The sequence below is a fragment of the Branchiostoma lanceolatum genome, chromosome 2 (assembly GCF_035083965.1).
Source record: "Branchiostoma lanceolatum isolate klBraLanc5 chromosome 2, klBraLanc5.hap2, whole genome shotgun sequence".
NCBI classification, from domain to species: domain Eukaryota; kingdom Metazoa; phylum Chordata; class Leptocardii; order Amphioxiformes; family Branchiostomatidae; genus Branchiostoma; species Branchiostoma lanceolatum.
In genome coordinates, this window is record NC_089723.1 from 24,824,284 (window position 1) to 24,849,576 (window position 25,293).

Below are 25,293 nucleotides of genomic sequence, written 5' to 3' on the forward strand. Positions count from 1 at the left end.
TTGTATTCTGAATCATGCCCTGAGTGTGAAAAGAATTAACATGCTACAGTATTCACTATATCCTGAATACAAAAGTTACTCAAGAAACTGGATAAATTTTGTAAACGGTCAGAGATTTCAATAGCATCAATGACCCCAAATCTTCACTATATCTTGCAAGGTCACTTCAGTGAGTTCTGTCTGTGTAATACAATGCTGGCAAAACTTAGGAATGTGCTGGAAGATAATCTAACGTTAACTCATTTTATCAGACGAAGGATTTTTTGTTGTTTAAGAAATAATTCTGGTAGACTCCTGGTGTCCTCCTGGGTTTTCAAATGTAAAGTTAACTGGCAATAGTGGCTTGAATCTAAACTCTTGTCTAAGTGGATGTCTCACCTCCCTCACAGATGATCTTGACTGGTTGGGTGTATTCTACATCAAGGACAATATCAGCAGCTGGAAAAGAAAAAAATGTATTCAGTTTTTCTGCATGTTCTTTTTTTACAAGTGGTCCAGGGACCAGAGTTTGCAGAGCAGTATTGGTCAATCCCCATCCCCTTTTTCTTTTGACTGGATGAATTATCAGTATGCAGGGCAGATTGGAGGTCATCTACTCCTGGGCTCAGAGGTAATCCAATAAACGCTATCATGGTGTTATGTTCTAACTAAGAACAAAACTAGATGGCTCAAAATTATGTCACCCCTTCCCGACCACAATTCTACAAACCACAAATTGTGAGAATTATCCGTATTCAGCACATGACAACTAGAAATTCTGATGCAGTACCATAGAAAGTTGCTTGGGGGTCCAAAATCATTTTGAAGTCTCATCAAGACAACCCACATGATAAGTATTAACTTTAGTAAACACATAAACTCACTGACTCCTGGTAATAAATCAATGAACCTATACAGGCAGTATATTTTTATACCTGTTACTTGTTGGCTTACTTGTGTTATAGATGTGGACAATAAGGCCAGCATTGTCAGACTGTCCACAGATTCCATCCCTCTCCCTCTGTGTCCAGTCCCCAGACTGCACCAGTACGTCCAGCTGACTCAGGTCCACCAGCCAACCATTCTGGATCTCAGGTGTCCGGTCTTGACTCATCTGTGTGGAAGTGCAAACTTAAAGTAACTTAATGAAAGTTATTCGAATCTGAGGAAGGGTATCCTGGTTAGAGCTGCATCTGTTTTTTGGAAGGGACGTAAAATGGGAATATTAAAACCGTGATCAAGGAGGTGCCGCAACGGTGATAACAACAGTCTCATTGCTCAGATGGGCACCCACTGGCTATACTTCAGATGAATAAACATGAATAAACACGATGTAAACGTTTCATAATCTATATATATATAAGCTAGTCAGTTTACATTTACTTTAAAGGAGATTTGTATGCTATGTGGTTTCAACAAACCTTTCCCTGCCCTTACCTGAGAAAGTTATAACCTGACCTGTCACTCAGTACTTTAATAGTACATGCAACACATATTGGTTGTGGTAGGAGCACGTTTAGGTTTGTCGCATGCCCAACAGTCAGCGAGCCAAACTCATCAGACTGATCATGCAAATGAAGGATGCTCCCTGTTGTGTCGTAGCGACATCTATCAAGATAAGCTTGTACTGCAGCTCTTTGGTGCTGCACAGGGTATTTGGAATACGGTAACGCCCTTAGCGTGTGTCTGTATACTTCGTACACCACCGAGGTGAAATCATTGTTTTTCTCTCACACAACGTTTCCATAAGTCACTATAGTACTAGTATTCTGGTTAAGGAGTGAAATACATTTTCTCGCAGTTTAATTCGGCGGAGGTCCAAACTCCGGAAAAATTAGTCTCCCCTCCCGCTTTTACTATCCTTAAAGAGACAATGACCGATATATCGATGACTATTCAGCCTGCCCCGTATAGTTTTCCTGTCAGGTAGAAGAATCGTTACATATAATCATACTAATTAAAGGAGCAGGTTCTTTTCCCGCCAAAAGTTTAGCATGTTGTCAGTTGTTTCGATGCAAAAAAGTAGTAACGTTACCTGACTTATAACCAGCCAGTAACAATATTTTTCGGCAGTCATTTCCCTGTAACAATCGCAGCCATGCAGATATTAAATGTCTCTATAACAGGATTCACCGCGTGTGAATTAAGCGCTGTGAAATTGATCTAATCCCCTTCAAGGACAATGGACAAATAATTGGGTTACGCAATTTCAGAACAGCGATATCTGTGAACGTTGTGGTACAACATTGTGTTTTACGCCTGTAGACGACTGCATGTTGTCCTGTCTACTTGTATGCAACCACAGTTGTAAGCGTCACTCACCAAGAGTCTGTCGCTCAACGGGTCCAAGGCCGCGTCTGTTGAAAGGTACAGGTCTATACCATAACTCCCTGCAGGGATGGTCTGGTCTGCCTTTAACAACAGTTCCACCCGGTTGTATTCTCCATCTTTCAGCACGTCCCCGTCAAGATGTTTTACAAGTGACGTTATCTGGCCTGAGACATTAATTTTTATGAAATGAAATGAAATCCATCATCAGAAATTATGGACAATTGATATAATATCTTCCTTAATTTCCGAAAGTAGATGAGAACTGAAAATAATTATATTACTGGGAAGGGAAGTTTCGAAAAGTACTTTAACAAACTGGATTTTACACTAGGCGTTTCTATTGGTCTCGAGAGCTTTTGTGAAAAGATTTCATGTAGAACCACTAGAACCATACATCACTGGGAAGGATGATGTATTCAGTTATGAACGGCCCCTAGCGGTACCCTAAGGAACAACATTATCAGCGTACCAAAACTAGACTCGCCAGGTCCCGAGTTTTATAACAATGAACTGGGCCATTATATATGCATCTGTCTCTGTTGTATATACCACTACGAAACGACTCTCCCACTGATATTCCATAACGTTAGCTTGACGGATCACAGTTTCGTCATAGACAATTTGCAAATGCCCGAAAAATTTGTCTACATATCAAGGCTGTGGCCTGTGCAACTTAGTAGATAGTGATAAGTGTCATCTCCATACTAACCATGATTTCAAGAAACACATGACAAACATGTACAAGAACAGAAGAGAACAGAACAGAACTTAATTGATTGCAGCAAAACAGCGTGCATTTATAAAACTCTCCGTCAAAGGGGAACTATACATGCGCCATTTTGTAAAGCGAAACGTGCCCCACTGCTTGCCTAATATGACCCCAAAAAATCACCTTCTAAATTTTGTCGGATGAAACACATTCATGTAATTTCGCTGCCTATAATTATACTTTTGCTGGAAATTACTAGTGGGATCAATACGTCTATTCTTAATGATTGCTGGATTTACCTGTTGCGCCGCCGATTCCTATAGTAAGCAGTAGAAGGGTGGCCAGTAGATCCGGCCCACACTTAAACTTCGCGCGAGTCATCCTGAAATGAAACCAGAAACCAAATCATAATGTAAATCATTTGGAAACATTGCAATGCAGTTTTCAAAAGTCCTGCAAATGTGGCTGCAGGGTCGACCGATTCTTTCATGGCTGTAACATTTCTCCGGCAAACGTTTTCACCATCTTTTAACCAAGTTCTACTTTCTAATTAAAAGTAAATCCACAAGCCGAGACTCCACCTTAATATGTTTTGTCAATATTTCCCTAAGGCTTGCTGTCTTTAAAACTTCACTTCCTTTATTTTCATTTCTGTTTTCTGATATACATGTGGATACAAGTCGTCGGTTTATTTCAAATTCCAATAAACCTTGCTTTGGATTTTGCTGGATCTTACTGTTCTGGTAAGATGATGATCATGTTCTGATCATAAAGTCAGGATTTCTTAGATGTTTGAAAACTGAATGCTCAGTGTCATAGGATTCCTTGACAGAAATATCAAAAGTTCTTGTATTTTCCATCGTTTCTGACATGTATGTGATTGTCGGTTTTCGCTCGTGCCATGAAATATAAATGCTTGCTAATAGATAACGTACATAGCCTCTACCCAGGCTCCAGAGGTGGCTGGGAAGATCAGACAAATGACATGTCAGAAGAGTTAGCCGGCTGGGGAGGCAAACTGTGCTCCCGGCCGGCTAACTCCTCTGATATGTTATCTGTCTATTTTGCTAATTTCTACTCTTCCCAGCAACTTCTGGGGCCTGGTAGAGGCTTCATCTACAGGTATGATTAAATCAATGATTATAACACAATATCGAAAACATATGCTAGCCCTTATTGTATTGTATTAGTAATTATGATGTTAAGTCTTATACTATACTTCCATTTTTTGTTATGTTAACGAATTCTTGCCATACCTTGTGCCATGTACAATTGTCGTGCAATAAAGTTCTTCTATAAGCGGGTCATGCCAAGGGTGAACACCTGTCTGTCATATGCTGCAAAAGTGAGCAGTTCGCGTAAAAGCCACTCCACTTAATATGGGCTCTCGTATGCCACACAAAAGTCGCGATGCACTAACAATGGGCAACCTTCAAAGCTTTTGTATTGCAAGGAGCTGACTTCTACTCTCGTTATACCTTTCATTAGTAGACATGCTTTTAGGCATGTCTAACACAAAAGAGCAGGAGTTTTCAACAAAAGCGTGCTGAATTATAGATGAGCTGCGGGTACAGACTCATCATGTTAATGGGAAGAGCTAATTGGAGGGGGAGTCATTAGCTTTGAAGCAGAAAATTATCCTAAAAAAGCTGTAAAAGATATTGAAATATTGATGACGTGATAACGGCAGTATATCTTTCTAGGAGATATATAGAGTGAAAAGTATACACAAAATATCGAATCATCCCTTGGAAGAAATGAGGAAACTTTTCATTTCTAAACCTTAGGTTTGCATTTGTGCTGGATAGGTGTCCATTTGCCTTTTTAATTTCTCAACAGTTTCATACATTTAGATTGTCAGGCCGGGGCACAAACGCAAAAATAACGTAAGCTGCAAACCGTCAACATGCTGTAAAACACAACTCTCCCGCAAACATATACCAACCTGCTGATTACGGTTTTGAAATCCAACGAAAAGCAAAACGAGATGGAACTATTAAATAACATTGACAAAAAAGACCGCAGAATTGTCTCTTGGGAGCAAAGGGACAAGTTACTTTGAAGCTACACTTCTTTTGAAAATGGTTAAAAAGCAGAGAAGAGCAAGTCGTCAACGGCCTCAAACAGACACAACGCATTTTTTTAAAATAATCTTCGCTAATAAATCGTCGTCCAGTGCTTCGATTGATAGAGTATCTTAAGCAGCATCAAAAGTATTGTATTAATCTTTACTAAAAATAAACTGACATTTATCTAGAAATCAACACCCTCAATCTTTAGTTGCATATGTTCTGTCCATGGAGACATATTTATAATCCTGTTCCCAATTCGCCAACCTTACACATACCAGCACATTACACGTGTAGCAATTGGAGAATGTCAACACAAGGAGGTTAAAATAGGACTTTCCAAAAATGTCTGGTGATGGAAAAGGGAAGAAGGCCACATGAACAATAAAAAGACATGTGTGTCGGACAATGGAGTCATGTTCCTGTGGTAATCACCCCCAGTGCCCTTGGAACATCTGTTTTTCAGTGTGATGATACGGGCGCGCCGATGCTTCTTCACCTGAATAATTCATGAGACTGACGTGCAAACTTATCCCGATAATGACGCACCACATGCTGATGAAATAACACACACCTGTTACGCCAAATGTGACCAATATGGCAGGATGTGTAGGAAAACAAGGGAGGAAAAGGTGACATGGATGGACTGTCTTGTAGCTAATACCACTCTTATGTGCGAACGGTAAATCCAGTAAAACCTTAGCAGTAAAATGTCGCTTGAATCGCCGGTAAGAATCCTTCGAGAATGCAAATTGAGCTCGAGATGGGTGCGTAGAACTGTCTGAAATTTCGTCGGGTTGGAAAGTCGAGGTTTTAGGCCGCAAACTACAATTTAGCCTTAAATGGCAGGTAAAAAAAACATGAGCCACCGACGATTAACCGAAGACAATTGGACAAACTGATCGGCTAGAAGAATATGATATGCATCTCTAAGTCTATCGTTAGTCAACGATAGTGGGAAAGTGACTATATGCATTTGAGCATTCCTTTCATATATAGACATTCTGTAACCCAATTCTTTGGCATGATAGCGGTATGGTCTAAATTTGTCAAAGGTTCATATGGATGCTCGATTCTAACTTTTTTTTACAATTCTAGAAATTGCGTCTTTCGGATCATGCTTACTCAGCGGTGCTATTTCAGCGGTGCAAATTCGTCGCGGTTTCTACCACACCTTCTGTCTGCTTGTTGCAGCAATAAGTTTTGCGGTAACTGTCCGACATACGCAGTGCTTAGACCAGCAGCTTTAAGTTGTCGTTCATATTTTCACAACTCTGGGGCAATACTTGATTGTAGCACCATATAGATACAATGCCATGTCCCTTAGTTGAAATAAACCTCTAGTTGACATGGAGGAAATTCGCGCACTTTTAAGCTTCTTTTCGGGAGAAAATCCCGGGACAAATTTTAAAATGCTACAATTTATCAAAAGTTGAACCGCAAAACAGGCAGTTCTTACTAATTCATCTTAACCCTTTAGCTATCAAGTCAATGGGGTGACACCGTTACTATCATGAATATTTTCTCAATTTTTCAATGAAGAAGCAATAAAGCTTAAGAGAAGTTAGAGAAAATAAATATTCCATATATGCACCTACCTCAGGGAGGCTGATCGCAACCTAACCCCCTCTCTATCAGATCTGGATTCTTATCCTCTCCGCCTCTTCCTGCAAGTTCTTCAAATGTCGAGTCGTGCAGAAGCCCGTGCCCCGCTCCCTCGCTGCCTCACAGGGGAGCTCTGGTATGTGGAGAAGTTGCATAGCAACTGCACTCTTATTATTTTTCTGCACACGTGACTGCCCCATGTGATGATACTAATTGCAGGTGTCGATGCCGAAAATATCGGGCTGCTGACGTAACCTTGAAAATCATCATGAACGTTTGGTGTGAACACTAAGCGGGGAAGTTGCAATACTGATGTGCAGGCCTTGAGAGCTAGCATGGCAAGCTCATGAATATGATCATCCTTACGTCCATTTATGAAAAAATGACTGTCATTTTTGTATTGTTTTCCTGCTCTCTTTGGATGTAGTGAGCTTTGAACAATATGCAAACCAGGTAGTATTGGTCTGCAGTGTGGTATGATGATAAATAAAGTCACACCCAAGTTCCACTTAGTCTGTGTGAAGTACATGGGTTCCACAACATGTAAGACAAGTTTCGTAGACTTTGTCATTTTATTGCTAAATGTCACAAGCAAACTGCTATTCCTTTGTTCAGAACCATCCAACACCTGTCATGGTGGATCTAGTTGATCTCCCCTCCTCCCTCCTCCCTCTGTAGTTTGGAAGAAAGATGATATGGGGACAAGCCCTTTTCCCATCCCTTCTTTTCTAAAACTAATATAAGGTGTAGCGATGAAATGAAATTCATAAAGATAGCTTTAGCTATCAAAGAAAGTTTTATGTAAAACAAGTGTAGTGTGAAACAGGAATGAAGGGAAAGTGTGGTGAGAGTGTATAATTAAGCTTTCCACGAACAAGGCACAAACAAATGGTGCCATGAAGATGTATTCAAAGCTCTGGGATCTATCCTGTTTCCAAACTGATTATTAGTATCAACTAACTATCAACTAACCAGCCAGCCAACCAGCCAATCAACTAACCAACCAGATACGCTAGGACAGGTTCCGTGCATGTATTCAATCAGGCAGGTGTTGTGTTGTGCTGTGCAAAGAGAACTCGTCAGGTCCATTGTTATCGGTTCGGGGACAGACGCACAATTACAGGTACACAGACAGTGCACACGGTTTTCACAACAACAAAATCAACACAAAATAGCGCGAAATCTTTGTCGGCAGATGGCAAGATTTAACTTCAAATTATTCCGCTAACAACCAACAAACATGTTTTCAGAGACAGTGTAACAACGCTAGGTCAGATGAAGGTTCGTCTATCTTACACACAAAAAAGGGTAAGTGACTGAGTATAAAATTCATGTTTAAAAAAATTATTCAAATTTTGAATATACAAAAAACCGAGAGATATTTCTTTTAGATGAAGAAACATCATTTGCCAAAAAATTATGAATAAACATGTACATGTTTCTGTCGTTGACCTTTGAACCTCAAGCTCAGTGAATCATGCCGGTCACAAATTGTGTTGTCAACAGCCCCGCCCACACAATATGCAAAACAAGTTTCGAAGTCTTCTCCATTTTTATTGCTAAATGTCACCATCGTGAGGAAATCGTATTCTATAGACGTAACCATTCAACACATGGTGGATCTAGTGGATTTTCCATTCAAACATGGAAAGAAGATGTCAGGGGGACAAAATTTTATACCGTCTTTTCTAATGCTGATAATGTGTGGCGATTTCTCAGCCGACCTCTGAATTACACGCTCTAATTATCAAACATGTCGTACTCGTCTTCTCGAAAGCCCCACCTACACGCTTGTTTCACTCACCCGACGACGTGTGTTGTTGGCTTGTTTGTGTTTTTTTTAACTTAGTCACAAATTTCTTTTCATTGAGGTGATGAGGGAAAGGACAAACGAGAAACAACGAGATGTTTGCGGAAAAAGAGATGACTTGGTCAGACAAGTCACCACGGCGTTGTCTGCGAACAAAAGTGACACCCAGATCAGACAACTCAACTTACCAGTCTTTTCTGTAACAATTATGACTAGACAATCCTGACCATAATTCGTCACATCCCACGCGGTATAAAAGACAGACAAGCATACTACTTTCATATTTGCTTGTCCAGCCGTTTCACAGAACAGACCAGAGCAGGTCAGGTGAGAAACTTGTATTTCTATACTCAGCATCTTCAGCAAATTTGACTCGTATGTTTAGAACTGTTGGATATTCAATCTTATTTGTACTGAACTATCGTGGTCTCTTCGTGGACTAGATTTGGTCGACCTGTTTGATGTAGGGCACCGGCGTCCCCGTGAGCGTGTCGCGCTACATTGTTTGTGTTTTTCTGCCAGGATGAGCTTTTAATTTACAGTTAATTACAGTTTTATTTGGGCGTTCAGAGTAAGAGAATGAATGAAAGACCTTTATTGTACATTTTTGCTTAAACAAGCTAAGTACAGGTCATGGCGATAAGCAAAGGAATACATATAGTGGCAAGAGAGGAAAGCCCCATATGTGCAAGAAAAAAAATGATCGCTTGAACTTTCCACTTTCCATATCCCGGTTCCTTTACACCGATCAACGTGACGCTTCCTTCCCTTCCATAGCCTCAGTTAGTCTTTAAAATGTTTTACTTGCAATTGTAACACATGTCTTTACTATCTCACAGGACGTACTCGTGTGAGAAAGCGCCATGGATAAAATCATTCAGAATGACTTCACCTACGGTGAACACGATGACCACTTCTTCAACCAGGGATTCAATGCATACTGCAGACCAGATATTCAACAGGTTAGCCAGCATAGTCAATGAACTATAGACCACAGGAGTAGTCTTAAATGCCAATGATCCATGTGTTGTTTTTTGTCCTCCTCCTTCATTTAAGAAGATATAGACATACATAATGCTTTCATTCACACTCACTTGATCAAAACTTCAATAGTTTGTGGTTTGTGGCAAATGCATGTTTATCAAAGCGTAATCAGCACCTGCTGAGATTTTTTCTAAGACCTCTTCTCACATTCCAATCTAAATCCAGAGCATGCTAGAAGATGAAGTCCGCACATGCTTTTACCGAGACGCCATCTACAACAACAAACACCTCTTCGAGGACAAGGTCGTCATGGATTTTGGATGTGGTTCTGGTATTTTGTCCATGTTTGCTGCAAAAGCCGGGGCGAAGAAAGTTTTTGGGGTAAGAACGATTTTTAGAAATATAACGTTATATGCACAATTTTGGGCGATAGTTTCCTTCATGGTTTCCTTTAACCCTCAAACCACCGCATGGGGTCAAAGCTGACCCCAGGCGTATATCAACATGTGCCATTTTGACATTTCGAGTCGAAAACAAAAGTCCTTCTATGAGTTTGTTTGTATATATGTCTTATAACTTATCACAATTTTTACCGAGATTGGCTCATTGTTGATTAAGTTATCCTAGAAAGTTTACGCATGGTCCAGTGAGGTCAAAACTGATGTCATCTAGTAACATGCATGATAAGGGTTATTATGATCATAGTTACAAAATATGATTTTGTATAAACGTGAAAAAAAACAAATTTCAAATGAACGTAAAGATTAATGACGTTGCGACGTATTATAACGTCATTTATGTGATTTTATTGACCGAAACCAACAAATTGGGTATTTCCATATAATTCAAAAGCGCACGATAAAACTTAAATAGAAATTATTTATGATAAATCATAATATATCCAAAGACGTTATTTGTAGATGGCAACAGGAACGACATCAAAATGACGTCATAAGAATTATATTCATATCAAGTTATACTAGCGAAATCCGCCATTTTGGTTCCGCCATCTTGAAATATTTCAAATGCATCTTTTTATCATATAACCTAATAACACAATAGAAATGGACCAAAACGTTTATATTAAGATTGTTTCTGTTTGAATAAACATGGTAATGATTAAATTTGAGGTTGAAATAGCCGGTTATAGCCAATCTAATTATATCGTCCGCCATCTTAGATTTTGACCGATGACGTTATCAAATATGCATGAATTATGAACATTAAATCATTAAAGCGATAGTGAATTAAATTGGTTGGTATTGATGTAAGAAAATAAGTGCAGTTTAAAAAGACAGCCCTAGAATTACATTGTAAAATCCAAAATTAGCGACTTTTTCCAAATATGGCTCTAAGAAACCGGTTGCCATAGCAACATGAAAACATTGATGAAATATTTCATTAAATAAAAATTGTTGCCAACAAAATTTTAGCAAAGGTGGCCAAGTTTGGTTCTTCTAGCGTAAGACATTCAGATGCTATATGACATCAAGTGTTGGCGCATGCCTCAAAAGAGCCCGCTTGTCTGAATAGCGTTAGTTGCAAAAGACGATGTTCCCTATTTTTGCATAAATTATGATAATGAGCGGAAATTATTCACATCTAATCATGTCAAACTATCCCTTATAGATTACTTAAACTATACATATCTACAAACCACAAAAATAGTCACCTATAAAGCTATATTTGTAGAAAACATTGTGGGGTCAGTTTTGACCCCATACGGTAAGATTAGTCGTAAAAAAGCTACCGTGGTTTGAGGGTTAAGTTAATGGTTTGGCTAATGAAATATATCCTCTTGTTATCCACCCATTGATTCATTTAATGAACTGAAAAATATACAATAGTGATATTTCCACTTTTGTAGAGTATACAAAAACTGAGATCAGCTATTGAGACCCGATCTTTGTTTGAAACCTTGTTTATTCATGAGTACCTCAGATCGGTTTCTAGGTCACCATCATTGAGGTCACCAGGGACTAGAAGAGATAAGGGTCAGGAAAAATATGTAAAAAAAGATACAGTTTACATGATTTTAAGTCCTAGTGAATCTATTTCTCTTTTCTGCATATTCATAGTACAAAATACGTCTAAAAGGGGTCAATTGAACCATATATATAATGTTCACAATACAAAAGTTATTCAAGCAATTTGATAAGTTTTGTAAACAGTCAGACGTTTCAGATAGCTTCCGCACATGAAAGCCTTTCAGTCAATGACTTTAAATAGCGTATGCCTGTTAACAAGACTTATTCAGTTGCTTGGGTAACTTCTGCATTGTAAATATTATTTGACAAAGGGGAAAATTGTTGTCTTCCCGTTTACCCAACCGATCTGAGTGAAATTCAAAATAGACTTCTTGAGGCCTCACATTGAATGTTGTTGCCTTCTCCACAGGTTGAAGCTAGCGATCTCGCAAAAACAACGAAGAAAAACGTGAAGAAGAATGGCCTTGACCACAGTGAGTGTCCTATTGTTACAGAAAACAAACCGGCAGAAACATTTAGAAAATGGTCCTGGTCCTTCTGTCGTGATTATAGATTAGAAAGTAGAAAGGGCATTTGTCAATTTTACTACACTGCAGTCATTACATATACAATACATAGTGCTGCATTTTTATTCAAGATAAGGCATGCCTAGCTTTAATGATTTTATGGATCTTATCACCCAGGTTTCATACTTAGGTCAGGAATAGGCTGTTCCTGTGTTGCATGTTGCAAGTCGGTGATCATGGTACAGCCATCAACAGCACATGTAACGTTAGATACAACTTAGAAGCATCTCTGATGTAATTGGTAATTTACATGTAGTCTAAAAACGTACTTCCAACCTACATATAATTCTTTCCAGTCATTACGATCTTGGAGGGAAAGGTCGAGGAGATTGAGCTTCCCGGGGAAGACAAGGTGGACATCCTGCTGAGCGAGGTGATGGGCGTGGGGCTGATCCACGAGGGCACGCTGCAGTCTCTGGTCATCGCCAGGGACAGGTTTCTGGTCAGTCATTACATCTTGATCAAACTAGCTATTGACAGGGTCTTTTTGTCAATAAGAAGTTTCCACTATTGACAGGAAGTTCCCGTTAATATGGTATTTTTGATATTGACAGGAAGTTCTTGTCAATAAGAATTATTTCACGGCTGACAGGATGGTAGGATGTTTTTGTCAATGGTAAATAGTCATGGCTATCAATAATGATAGCCATAAAATTGTTTGTTTTTCGTCGTTTGTTTGTTGTTTGTTTGCTTATCGTCGTTGACCGATCTGGTAAATGTTGTTTATGATAATGATAATGATGATAGCAGCAGTGATGATTTGGACTCTTGCTAAGGCAATTCTAATCATTTATAATTACATTTTGGATCTTAACATCGTTTATTTTAAGTTGCATAGATGTTAAAATGTCAATGGGCGGATATATTGTTGAATGGAGTGTAACTGACGACATGTTTCTATGCTTTCCTATAGAAACCTGGCGGTATCCTGTTTCCTGACAAGAATACGCTGTACATTTGTGCCATCGAAGACAAGAAGATGCACGACAAGCATGTATCATGTAAGCCTCAACGCGTTAACGTATCATCCATTGGCCACTTTGGATATGATTAATGACTGAATTTTGAATTTTCACCCGTTACATAATGCACTTCGTACTAGTATGATGTCGACATTACTTATTTTCATGTTGATTTGTCTTACTTTAGCACAATTTTTCTGCGCTGCGTGTACAAAAATATATATTTATCATGTAATCTGACTTACTATCACTGGGTAAAACGTATATATGTTCTAAAACATGCGTTTTGGAGTTGGTCGTAAAAGGTCACAATGCAGATGTTTCTGATTGAAAAAAAAATGCCAATGAATATTTAGTCCTGCGCAATAAAACGGTGTAACGTCTATTCATACGTTTATTCTAATTTGATAACAATTGTTCATTTCTGTCAGTTGAATTAAAGACTATGTATAGCTAATTTTGAGTATATGATTTGGTTCTTGCAGATTGGAAAAATGTGAATGGATTTGAGATGAAAGCGATGGCAGAGGCTTCCAAGGCCTACGCATGGCATCATCCAATTGGCCCTCAGCAGCCCGTTACTGACTACTACACACTCAGGGTGAGGAAAACTGTTTAAAACTTATTTTCTGCCCACATACATATGTATACATATACATATACATATACATATACATATACATATACATATACATATACATATACATCATCATCATCATCGGCCTCCTTCCGTCTGAACAGACGATGGCACGCGCCCTCTCCTGGAACAGGTTCTCCGGTGGCTGTGCAGTCCGATCCGCGAGTGGCAGTCTCTGCTGCAGCCCTCACAGATAAACGTTGTACTTGTAGTGAGTTGAGCTGTTTGTGTCTTTTGTTTTTCTCTCTTTTCCTTTTGTAGTCTGTCACGATCCTCATCGGCCCTTTTCACCCCCATTTTAACAGTGGATCTCCACAAGGTTCGGCTTAGGGCGATGCTCTCCCAGGACTCAATGTCAATGTATGCTGCCCTAAAGTCCCTCTTACAGGCGTCCTTGTATCGCAGATGAGGGCGGCCCTTCTTCCGGGTTCCACACTCAAGTTGACCATACAGTAGGTCCTTTGGTATGCGGTCACGGTCCATGCGTCGTACATGGCCTAGCCATCTCAGGCGACGCTCACTGAGAATTGCGTACATACTCCTGGATCTTGACCTCCTGAGGACTTCGGAGTTTGTGACCCTGTCCATCCAGGTAATGCCCAGGATCCTTCGTAGGCACCTCATGTGGAAAGCGTTGAGTTTGGCTTCTTGTGCCGCGTAAGTTGTCCAGGTCTCGCTTCCATACAGAAGAGTGCCAAGGACACAAGCCTCGTACACCCTGAGCTTTGTTTGTACGGACAGATTTTTGTTTTCCCAGACTCTGGGTTTGAGTTTGGACAATACAGAAGCTGCTCTGCCGATTCTGGTGTTGATTTCTGTGTCAAGGGACAAGTTTTGGGTTACTGTCGATCCAAGGTAGGTAAACTTGTCGACTACAACAAGCCTGGAGCCGTTGACTGTTATGAGAGGGGGGCGTGGTGCATTTTGAGCCATAACCACAGTTTTCTTTATACTGATGGTTAATGAGAACTCATGGCATGCACTTGAAAAGCAATCCAGGATGCGCTGAAGGCCTTGTTCTGAGTGACTAGCTAGTGCTGCGTCGTCAGCGAAGAGGAGCTCCCTAAGTAGGACACGGATTGTCTTGGTTTTTGCACGTAGGCGAGCCAGGTTGAATAGCTTGCCATCGTGACGGGTATGGATGTAGACACCATCATCTGAGGACCGGAAAGCATAGCTCAGAAGTAGAGAAAAGAAGATGCCAAAGAGCGTTGGAGCGAGCACGCAACCCTGTTTGACTCCACTGAGGACTGGGAACGACTCCGACGTATTTCCCTCAAAGCTGACCGTACTCCTCATGTTGTCATGGAATGACCTGATTATATTCAGTAGCTTTGGAGGACACCCAATCCTTTCGAGAAGCCTAAACAGACCACTGCGACTAACCAGGTCAAAAGCTTTAGTGAGATCCACAAAAGCCAGGTAGAGGGGTTGATTTTGCTCCCGGCACTTCTCCTGCAGTTGCCTTACTGAGAAAACCATGTCGATGGTAGAGCGCCCGGCTCTGAATCCGCACTGTGTTTCTGGATAAACACGGTCGGCTAACACCTGCAGTCTGGACAGAACCACGCGAGCAAAAACCTTGCCAACAATACTGAGGAGGGAGATACCGCGATAGTTGTCACAGACGCTCCTGTCGCCCTTGTTTTTGAAAAGTGTTACTATTTTAGCATCCCTCATGTCCTGAGGTACCGAACCCTCCTTCCAACATAAGCAAAGAAGTTCTTGGAGATGTGGGAGGAGTGCTGGTTTCCCTTGTTTGATAACCTCTGGTGGGATGGCATCGTTTCCTGGGGCTTTTCCACAAGCGAGGGCATCGATAGCCTTCTCTAGCTCTGCTACAGTAGGTTCTGTGTCTAACTCATCCAGGACTGACAGTGCTGGGATACTGTTTATGGCCTCCTCTGACACTGTATTCTCAGTAGAATACAGTTCCAGGTAATGCTCGACCCATCTCTCCATTTGCTTTTGAGGGTCAGTGATGGTTGTGCCACACTTGGTTTTCAATGGAGCTGTTTTCTTCATGTTTGGGCCAGTGGCCTGTTTGATACCTTCGTACATTGCTCTGACATTTCCGGTCTGAGATGCCCGTTCGATTGAAGAACACAGTTGTAGCCAGAAATTGTTTGCACATCTCCTGGCTAGCTCTTGGCATTTAGCCCTGCACGTCCTAAGAGAGAGTAGGTTTTGCTGGGTGGGGTCCTCCTTCCACCTGATAAGTGCTTCTCTTTTGGACTGGGTTGCAGGCTCCATGAGCTGAAGGTTGGCTTCATACCAGTCTACGTTACGCCTTTCCTTTCTCCCGTAGGCAGTGATTGCTGACTTATGGATGGCGGTGCTGAGTTGCCGCCAGCGTGATTCAGCAGAGGCACCATCTTCTGCGGAGTGAAGGTTGCCAATAAGGGAGTTAAACTTGCTTGTGCAAGCTGGGTCCGTCGTACGGGCAGTGTTTATCCTTGGGAGACCCCTTGGCCTCGCATGGTGGTGTATCCTCCTACCTTGGAGCACTATCTTGCTGATAACAAGTGAGTGATCAGAATCACAGTCAGCACTATGGTAGCTACGTGTGTTGTGCACAGTTTGAAGGCATTTTCTTTTTGTTAAAACTAAGTCAAGTTGATGCCATTTATGTGATCGGGGATGCATCCAAGAGACTCTATACTTTTCCTTATTTGGGAAGTAGGTGTTGGTGATACATAAGTTTCTTGCACAGCATAGCTCTAGGAGTCTTTGGCCATTTTCATTTATTTTGCCTATGCCATGATGACCGATGCAGGCTGGCCAAACATCATGCTCTGCACCAACCCTGGCATTGAAGTCCCCTAGAAGATATACATCCTCTGTTTGAGGTATTTGAGTGATAAGTTCATCCAGCTCACTGTAGAACCAGTCCTTGGACTCCTTTGAGGAGCTAAGCGTAGGGGCATAGACGGACACAAGGTTTACTGGACCATTGGTGAGGTTTAGGCGAAGGCAAAGCAATCGTTCGTTTCCACCTGTGGGTGGTACTACCGAAGGTAGAAGTGATGTCCTAACTGCAAACCCAACTCCATGTTCCCGTCTGTCCTCTTTGTCTTTCCCTTTCCAAAAGAAGGTGTACTGGCTCTCTTGCAATGAACCGCTTTCTGCAAGTCTGGTCTCTTGGAGAGCAGCAACATCTACATTTAGCCTTGCAAGTTCAGCATCTATGACAGCTGTTTTACGTTTATCATCAATCTGTTGTAGGTCATCAGATACACCAGACAACATGGTCCTAACATTCCAGCTTGCAATGCGAAGTGCTGGAGACTTCTTTTTGCTTGTGTTGTCGGGTATGCCATTTAACAGTCCGCTTTTCAAGTGCGGGCGTTGCACTCTAAGCTCCTTACACCCCAAGAAGCAGCAGGCCGTGACGGATCAACACCTAATTGGCTGGGGGCTGCCCAGCTTAAGGCGGGCGGTAGTTGATCGGTGGAGCGCGAAGACTCCTCCCACCGACGAAGTCAGCCCGTGGCGTCCGACTCTACGTCAATTGAGATAGGACTTATAACCCGTATCTGCTAACTCCCGTGTTGTGACTTTGGTACTGTAATTCCCAAAGATGGAGTGACCTCTCCATGGTGGCGCGAAAGCCTGGGCAGGTTTATGGAGGCCCTGGGTTGCCCAAGCGACAAGACCCCCCTCTCGACCGCACCGGTGTGGTCCAGAGGAAAGCTAGGCAGTACGTCTGGCACCGGTTTGGTTGCAGGAGTTGTCGGAGAGACTGGCTAACAGCCATGCCTAACCGCCTACGGGGCTCCACTCCGAGTTTTCTGTCAGGGTTGTTTCCCTTAGCCTTACACTATCCCTAGCACACACAAGGCAGTGAGACTATTTAACCCATAGTTGGGGGTTTGGAATCAGGGTTTTCCTTCCCCTAGACGGACTGCCTTACAAGGCTGACGAGCTCCATCTACCCGTGCTATTTACCCATAGCTGGGGGTCTGGTTCATGGGCATCAGGGCGTGTCCACACGCCGGTGGGCCATGCATGCCGCATGTCTGGGGGCCAGACCTCCTCCGAGCTCCCTGCAGTTTAGCCTGGGGCCTTACGGTGCCCAGTTACCATCTGTAGCCACGAGGAGGCACTGCATAGGACTTGCTGTGGAGAGGCTATGTACTGGCAGGAGAGACTTACGCGCTCGGCTCTCTTTTCGCGGTGCTGGAGGTGCTTGTCTGTAAACGGCTGTGTGATGCGTCTAGTGTGTAGGCGTAGCGTTAGTGTGCTTGCCACCTCTCGCTTTCAGCCTTCACATATACATATACATATACATATACATATACATATAAACTACGCACAAAAAGTTCGGAAACTTAACTTTGGTCGATCATATTTCCGTTATTCTTTTACCGATTTCAATATATTACATATCATTTAAAAGCCTATTTGATTTCCTTTCTCATGATACCAAACGTATTGTGATTGCAAGTTCATGAAACGAGCATCAGGCCTGCTAAAGTGAGTGGGTCGAAGAAATAAAGTGCCCAGATTACCTTACTATAGTCAAACATGCTATTCCGTACATATTCTTCTGTTGATATTGACTTCTGTACGAGAGTATTGTGAAAAATCAACAAGAATAAACAAGACATATTCATGAAAGCTAAGTTCATTCTTTATCAAAACCAACAATCTGTGTCTTAGTAACGGGTTAGCAAGGAGTCTTAGTAACGGGTGATCCAGCCACGCGCTGTCACTACAGCACGGCACCTACTCCTCATACTCGTCACCAGTCGCGCAATGCGATGCTGTGGGATAGCGTCCCATTCCTCCACCAGCAGTCGTCCTAGGTCAGCCACCGTGTCTTGCACGGACAGCTCGCCCAAGCTGCTCCCATAGATGTTCGATGGGGTTCAGGTCCGGGCTCTTAGAGGGCCACTCCATGATCCTCTCTACACCTGCATGCTGGAGATGGTCGGCGATGATCCCTGCCCGGTGTGGGCGGGCGTTATCATCTTGCAGCAAGGCATTCGGCCCCATGTTATGGAGGAAAGGGATGGCCACCGGATCAAGTATTGTGTCACGATATCTTTCTGCATTGAGGGTTCCTGGTACAAGTCTTGTCTTTCCCCTGGAGTTTATGCCTCCCCATACCCCAATGTTTGTTGTGAAACAATAACAAAAAATAACACCTGTGGATGACGATACCGTTGCAGGACGCAGGTGTTTATGTGGTGTACACAATTGGTTCTTCGATGTGCTAAAAATATCATTGGGTGTTCTGTGTGCTAGAAATAACCTTGGATGGTCTGTGTTCTAAAAATAACCTTAGAACCTGAGGATACAATATGTTGAATCATCTTCCGCGCCCATACCGATAGGATGTCACAGCGCGCGTATGACACCAACAGGGAATTTTGGGCACTTTTTCTCCGTGACCCACTCACGTTATTAGCCCTGGTACTTGTTCCGTGGGTTTTCAATCACAATAAGTTTGGTATCATAGAACAGGGAATCACACAAGCTTTATAATGATATATAATGCATCAAAATCGGTAAAAAAACAACGGAGATATGATCAACCAAAGTTAAGTTTCCGAACTTTTTGTGCGTAGTTTACATATACATATACATATACATATACATATATAGAGAGAATCAGCAAACTGCATTCTCTCTATATATGCTGAAGTCGTCAGTGCCCAACAACACACCCGTTGTTGTTGTAAATTTCGAGAGCCCAATGGCTGACTGTGATCAAATATACTGAATATGTAATGAAATGTTCTTAACTGAAGCAATGCATCTGTTCATATAGGAAAAAGGATGCATCTGTTTATATAGGAAAAAGTTCGCATCTGTTCATATAGGAAAACGTATGCATCTGTTCAAATAGGAAAAAGTATAAGTTCCCTGCACTGCAATTTAGACAATACTTTATACTGAACACCACAGGAATACGACTGGAACACCTGCAGACTGGACGAGATTTTCTTCACGTCACCTTTCAAGCTGAAGTGCAACAGGAAGGACACAGTTCATTCTTTAGCGGTCTTCTTCGATTGCGAGTTCAGCGCGTGCTCCACCAAGACTGTTCTCTCTACAGGTGTGTTGATATCATGATCAGGCATTTCCACAGATGTGTTATCTCTTGTATTTTTGTGTGCTGCAACTTAAGTACTACATGTACTGCACGTTAGTCACAATACATGGACTCTACCTTGATGACCGTGGATTCTGTGTGTTTTCCTCCAGGCCCGGAAGCGCCCATGACCCACTGGATGCAGCTGACCTGTCACCTGGATGAGCCTGTTGAGGTGGACAAGGGCGAAGAACTGGAGGGAACATTCACCGCTAAAGCATACAACGTAAGATACCAAGCATTTTGATTATCGTCGGATCATTCTATGAATTACACTTTGACTAAGAAACTAGTTCGTATGGGTGATCAAGTTTTTTTACTTGTCACCAATACTACAAGGTCCTACCTTCAGTTGGTTGCTTTGAATTTATTGTACATATAATACTATGAAAATGTGTTTGAGTATCAACGACCAACCCATGTCATTTTTTCGTCTTAACAGGGAAGAGACCTGGAGTTTGACATAGACATGGACTTCAAGGGGACACTAGGATCCACTAATTTGTCCCGGGAGTTTTACTACTACTGGGGTATGAGCTCCCAGATGCCATACAAGAAAGACGAGGAAATATAATTTTTAGGAGCAAGGAATGCCTTAGTCATTGGTGTAAACTTTGGGAGCTTAGCGGTTGAGTATTTGTGGTAATTTGTTGCGATTTACTGTAACGAGGAACTAGTACAATCTCCAAGTATGTGGGCATTTCTATTATATAGTTTTCGCTAACAGCGTCTTCTAAATACCATGTGGTATGTTTTTGACTGCATATTATATATGTAACGTTCAAACAAGCTGAATGGTGGGCAGACTTGCTGTTTTCTAGTTTCTACACACAGAGTAGACCCAGACTATTTTACTGTAAAATTACTATACTGGTAGTAACAGCTGTATGCAGGTTTTTTTTAAAATCTTTACAGAAAATGTTACTTTAGCATTTGTCGAATAAAATGTACATTGGTCAGTGTTTTGTCACCTTTTAATCTTTCATAACGTTAGCACAAGCATATCTACACCCACTACCCCGTGTTTCTTTCTTCCCACTCTGCTTTCTCTAGTTTCAGTTGAAGTATATAAAACAACCTCCTGTTTAATTTTGGAATTCCAGTTTAATTTAGGACTACCTCCTATATTTCAATAATCTTCAACCCAAATGGCTTAATATCACATCTGTTAGGTGAAAATGAAGTCAAAGATATGTAGCAGCCATTGATTGATGACCCCCTGGGGTTTCCGGTTCCCATAATTCTGGCTCCAGTTTCCAGAATTCTGCAGAATGGGGCTAATCACCAGGGGGTCATCAATGGCTACTACATAATTCTTACTTTATTTTCACCCACCAGATGTGATATTAGGGCATTTGGGTTTAAGATTACGGAAATATTTCCGTGGGACATTAATGTGGGAGGTAGTCCTAAAATAAACTGGAATTCCAAAATTAAACCGGGGGCTGTTATAAGTATTGGGTGGTACCCGGTTACCTTCGCTCTAATGTGTTCAGATATCTATTTACAAACATTCCTTGCAAGAAATCTTGCTGTGTAGAAATTTCCTTTTGGCCACTTCTACTACAACAGCCACAACCTAAATTATCATATTAACTGGTCTGCCTCAGGCACAACAGCCGGTCAGTCCACTGATAGTCAGGAACCATGCTTCTGTCCTAAGGCCACAGCAAGTAATTTTTATGGATGACATCAGCAAGCTCATTAATTTTCGCCTGATTTCGAAATAAAAAACAAGAAATTTTATTGCCCTCCGACCGTTGACAAAAAGGCAAAAAATGGGCAAATATGTCGTAAACGTTGACTGTCTAAGGTGTTTCATTGCATATGAATACCCAGTGTAGTTCCTGCCCATGATGGTATGACAAGCTGTTTTCTGCGTTTGTTCTAGCTAATTGAGCTGTATACACATCTTCAAGAACAGTTTAATGTTGACAGTCTAAGGTGTTTCTTTGCATATGAATACCCAGTGTAGTTCCTGCCCATGATGGTATAATAACAAGCTGTTTTCTGCATTTGTTCTAGCACGGACATTATATAAATAATGGGGGGGGGGGTCTAGGTAATTGAGCTGTATACACAATGTGTTTCATTATCTTCGCCGAGTACTAGTACTCGGGGAAGATTATGTTTTCGGTTGAAAAATCTGTTGGGTGGGTCTGTATGTATGTCAGGAGCATAACTCAAGAAATCTTCAATGAATCTTTATGAATTTTGGTAGGTGTGTAGTGGTTGTGCAAAGGAAGGTCAAGTTCGAAAATGGTTCACCTTGCGTTTTTCAACAGTACTGCAGCGGACTTTGAATTTTTTGTATTTGTATGTAGGCAAAAAAAAAGTGACGGAAACGTTGATGGATCTTCATTATTTTTTGCAGGTGTGTAGATGTTGTAGAAACGGAGGTCAAGTTCAAAAATGGTTCCCCTGGCATTTTCCGTCGGTACTGCAGCGGGCTTTGTGTGTATGTGTATTTGTATGTCGCCAACATAACTCGAGAAGCTGTCGATGGTTCTGCATGGTACTTAGTGGGTGGGTAAGGTTTACAGAAAGGAAGGTCAAGTTCGATAATGGGCCTTCTAGCGGGTATCTAAAGTATTGCAGCGGAGCTTCAAAGTTTGGGGTGAAATTTTCTGGAGGCGCCAGGTTCATGATTTTTTTATAGTGGATGGGTCTTGGGGCAGGGAACAAGTGGTGTAAGTTTGGGCCTCTTGACTACTTGTTTTGAGCTGCAGTGGGCCTTTATGTATGAAACTTTGGAGGAGGATAACTCATGCAGGGTTTGGTGTATCTTTATTGCTTTTGGTACGCAGGTACCTTAGGTGATGATTAACATAATGAAATGTATAGTATGCAAATTGGGACTTCATTTACATAATTAAAGAGAGTAATGTATAATCCCATTGAAAGCTGTTACTCGACCTCAATTCAGGGACACTTGGAGGATTGCCTGGCTTGGGATTTAGGTCACCCAGCTGTGTGCCAGCTGTGCGCCCTTCATTTGGTAATAACTCAAGAAGGGGTCAATGGATCATCATGATTTTTGGTTTGTTAATAGCTTAAGTTATAATTTGATTTAGATAGATGGTAATTATGCATATGGGAGCCAATATGCATAATTGATGAGGAAAAACCATAATTCCATAGTGATCAATGGCAGGAATTCGATACTTGTAGCATCTGAAAGTTCATTAAACTTGTTACATATATCAGCACACTCTACACATATACTAGTCCTGTACCACCAAATGATTTTTAACACTATCTAGACTGGACTCATTCCCCCCCCCCCCCCAGCATAACTTCCAAATGGTATGGTGCATGATCAAATTTGCAGCGTGTGATAAGCATGTAAATATTAATCACTCTCCATAATAAGCCTTGATTATTTGGCGAAGATAAAGTGTTCGTGGAACTCTAGTTGCATATGAATTCCCAGTGCAGTTGCTTCAGATGATGGTACAACAAGCTCTTTTCTGCATTTGTTGTAGTTAGTCTATTGAGATGTAACACATCTACAAGGACATGTTTACATTAAATCAATGAGGTTTTATATTATATATGAAACCTCATTGGTTGAATACAGGAATAAAAGATCTGTTGGTCATGATATCATATTTCGTCACCTCAAGTCTTGTTCAACAAGACTTATGATCTCAAAATTTGAAAATATAGGAATCCTTTTTTTTTGGCCCGCCTTTTTTTTCGCCCTATCTCATTAATTTTGGAGTCTGCGGAGGATGTCATCCATACAATTTACTTGCTGTGGCCTAATTACCTTCACCGAGAAGGTTATATTTTGGTCAGCGTTCGTGTGTGTGTCTGTGTGTCAACACGATAACTCGAGAATGTCTGGGTGGATTGTCTTGATACTTGGTATGTGAGTAGGTCTTCTTGAGACCTTAAAATGACTAGATTTTGGGCCGCCTAGCGGCTTGTTATGGTACTGCAGCGGAACTGATGATGATTCAGCGGAACTGCCAGGTTTTATATCTTGCGTTCTGGACATGCTATGGTCATGGTTTTTGAGCAATAGATAGCTCTTGGGAGGGAGAGTAAGTCATGTGGGTTTGGGCCACCTGGCGGCATTGTTGAGACTGCAGGAGCCTGCAGCTGTGTGTACCCTTGCAATTAGCCTAAGGGCATGAATTTGCAAATAAAAGTCTGTCTATTATTCAGAGCATAGATTATGAAAACCCACCAGTATTCAGATTTTTCAGAGGGTCAGCCAGGGCAACGCTCATAGCCGAGTGGCATCACGATTGTTTTATATAATGTTACATGCGTGTATTTATTATTTTGTCTACTTTAAACATGCACTTTGAAAGCCAGACAGTTCACAAAACAAAAGCATCCGCTGATAGATCACAAAGAACTATAAGTCCACTTTGGGAACAGTGAAATTGTGCCTGAAGCCCGGGTTACACATAGCCGAACATGGCCTCCCGACTCTCCCCCGACTATGGTTAGAGTGATTCGGGAGTGATTCGGAAACTAGGTTGGTTGGAGTTCAGCTGAGTCGGCTGGCGTTCGCCTGAGTCGGATGGTGTTTTGAAAATTTCAAACTGAGGGTCTGGAATGGGTTGGCTGGTGTTCGGCTGGTGTTCGGCACGGTCGGCTAGTGTTTGGCTGGTGTTCGGGAGTAAGTCCGCAGTAAAATTGAAATCTTAACCACGCCATAACCACTGCTGAATTACACTCAACTGCTTTGAAACCTACTCACGACTCACCTCAAGGCCGTAGATAAATGTCTGCTTACTCATTCCCAACCAAACTGACTACTACCAGAACGTGGGCGAATCACCCCCGACCTTCACACGACCATAAACAGAGAAAAAAGCTAAAAGCCTTTTTTAAGCTGAACGTGATCCGAATTCGATCTCTTGGTGATGTTAACAACATAGAAGAATGGAATATTTTGATCAAAAATGAAACTGACCCCTCTTTTGAAAGTCGCTGAATATGACCATTTCAATTCGTGAGAGGGTTAGCAACCGGTCGGGAATTAGTCAGGAGAGATTCGGCTACAGGTCGGGATGGTTGGGAATAGGTTAGAAAGCAGTCGGGGCTCAGTCAGTTACTGGTTAGGAGACGGTTGGGACGTGCTCGGCGCGTGTTAACTTTCGGCTCAAGTTTGGCGCCAAAAATAGGCGTGGCCTAAAAACTGGTCAGACTGCTCCCGAACTACCGCCGACCTGGGTCGGCTAGCGTTCGGGAGCCATGTTCGACTATGTGTAACCGGGGCTTGCAGCAAAACCCACTTGTTCAGGTTCTTCAAGCCCAGGTTACACATAGCCGAACATGGCTCCCGAACGCCAGCCGACTCAGGTCGGCTGAAGTTCGGGAGCAGTCTGACCAGTTTTCGGGCCACGCCTATCTTTGGCACCGAACATGCGCCGAACATGCGCCGATCATCTCCTAACCAGTACACGAATTACTCCCGAATATCCCCGAATGCTTTCTAGCCTACTCCCAACCATCCCGACCTCTAGCCGCAGACTGCCGAATCTCTCCTGACTAATCCCCGACCGATTGCGGACCCTCTCACGAATTGAAATG

At 41.8% G+C, this 25,293-nt stretch overlaps 2 protein-coding genes across 4 annotated transcripts in view; one reads left to right on the forward strand and one right to left on the reverse strand.

Moving 5' to 3' along the window:
* The window catches only part of LOC136426950 (uncharacterized), a 32,545-nt gene extending 25,730 nt beyond the window's left edge, over positions 1–6,815 (reverse strand). Inside the window, exons 1-5 of the mRNA XM_066415668.1 lie at positions 6,687–6,815; positions 3,319–3,401; positions 2,302–2,474; positions 934–1,093; positions 379–438 (exon numbers count right to left, since the gene is read on the reverse strand). Of these exons, the coding sequence (XP_066271765.1) occupies positions 379–438; positions 934–1,093; positions 2,302–2,474; positions 3,319–3,400 (475 nt within the window). The 5' untranslated portion in view covers position 3,401; positions 6,687–6,815. The remainder of the gene's footprint in view (positions 1–378; positions 439–933; positions 1,094–2,301; positions 2,475–3,318; positions 3,402–6,686) is intronic.
* A 1,884-nt stretch (positions 6,816–8,699) lies between these two features.
* LOC136428139 (protein arginine N-methyltransferase 8-like) lies at positions 8,700–20,699 on the forward strand. Of its 3 annotated transcripts, none has more exons than XM_066417444.1 (10): positions 8,701–8,830; positions 9,343–9,465; positions 9,713–9,868; positions 11,885–11,948; positions 12,338–12,483; positions 12,955–13,042; positions 13,489–13,604; positions 19,554–19,704; positions 19,854–19,966; positions 20,183–20,699. In XM_066417444.1, exons 2-10 carry the CDS (start codon positions 9,367–9,369, stop codon positions 20,312–20,314), a joined length of 1,065 nt encoding a protein of 354 aa, XP_066273541.1. In that variant the 5' UTR covers positions 8,701–8,830; positions 9,343–9,366; the 3' UTR covers positions 20,315–20,699. The 3 variants fall into 3 exon arrangements, with proteins under 3 accessions (XP_066273543.1, XP_066273541.1, XP_066273542.1); XM_066417445.1 differs by having other exon boundaries at positions 8,707–8,825; XM_066417446.1 differs by lacking the exon at positions 9,713–9,868 and having other exon boundaries at positions 8,700–8,830.
* Positions 20,700–25,293: the final 4,594 nt, after the last annotated feature.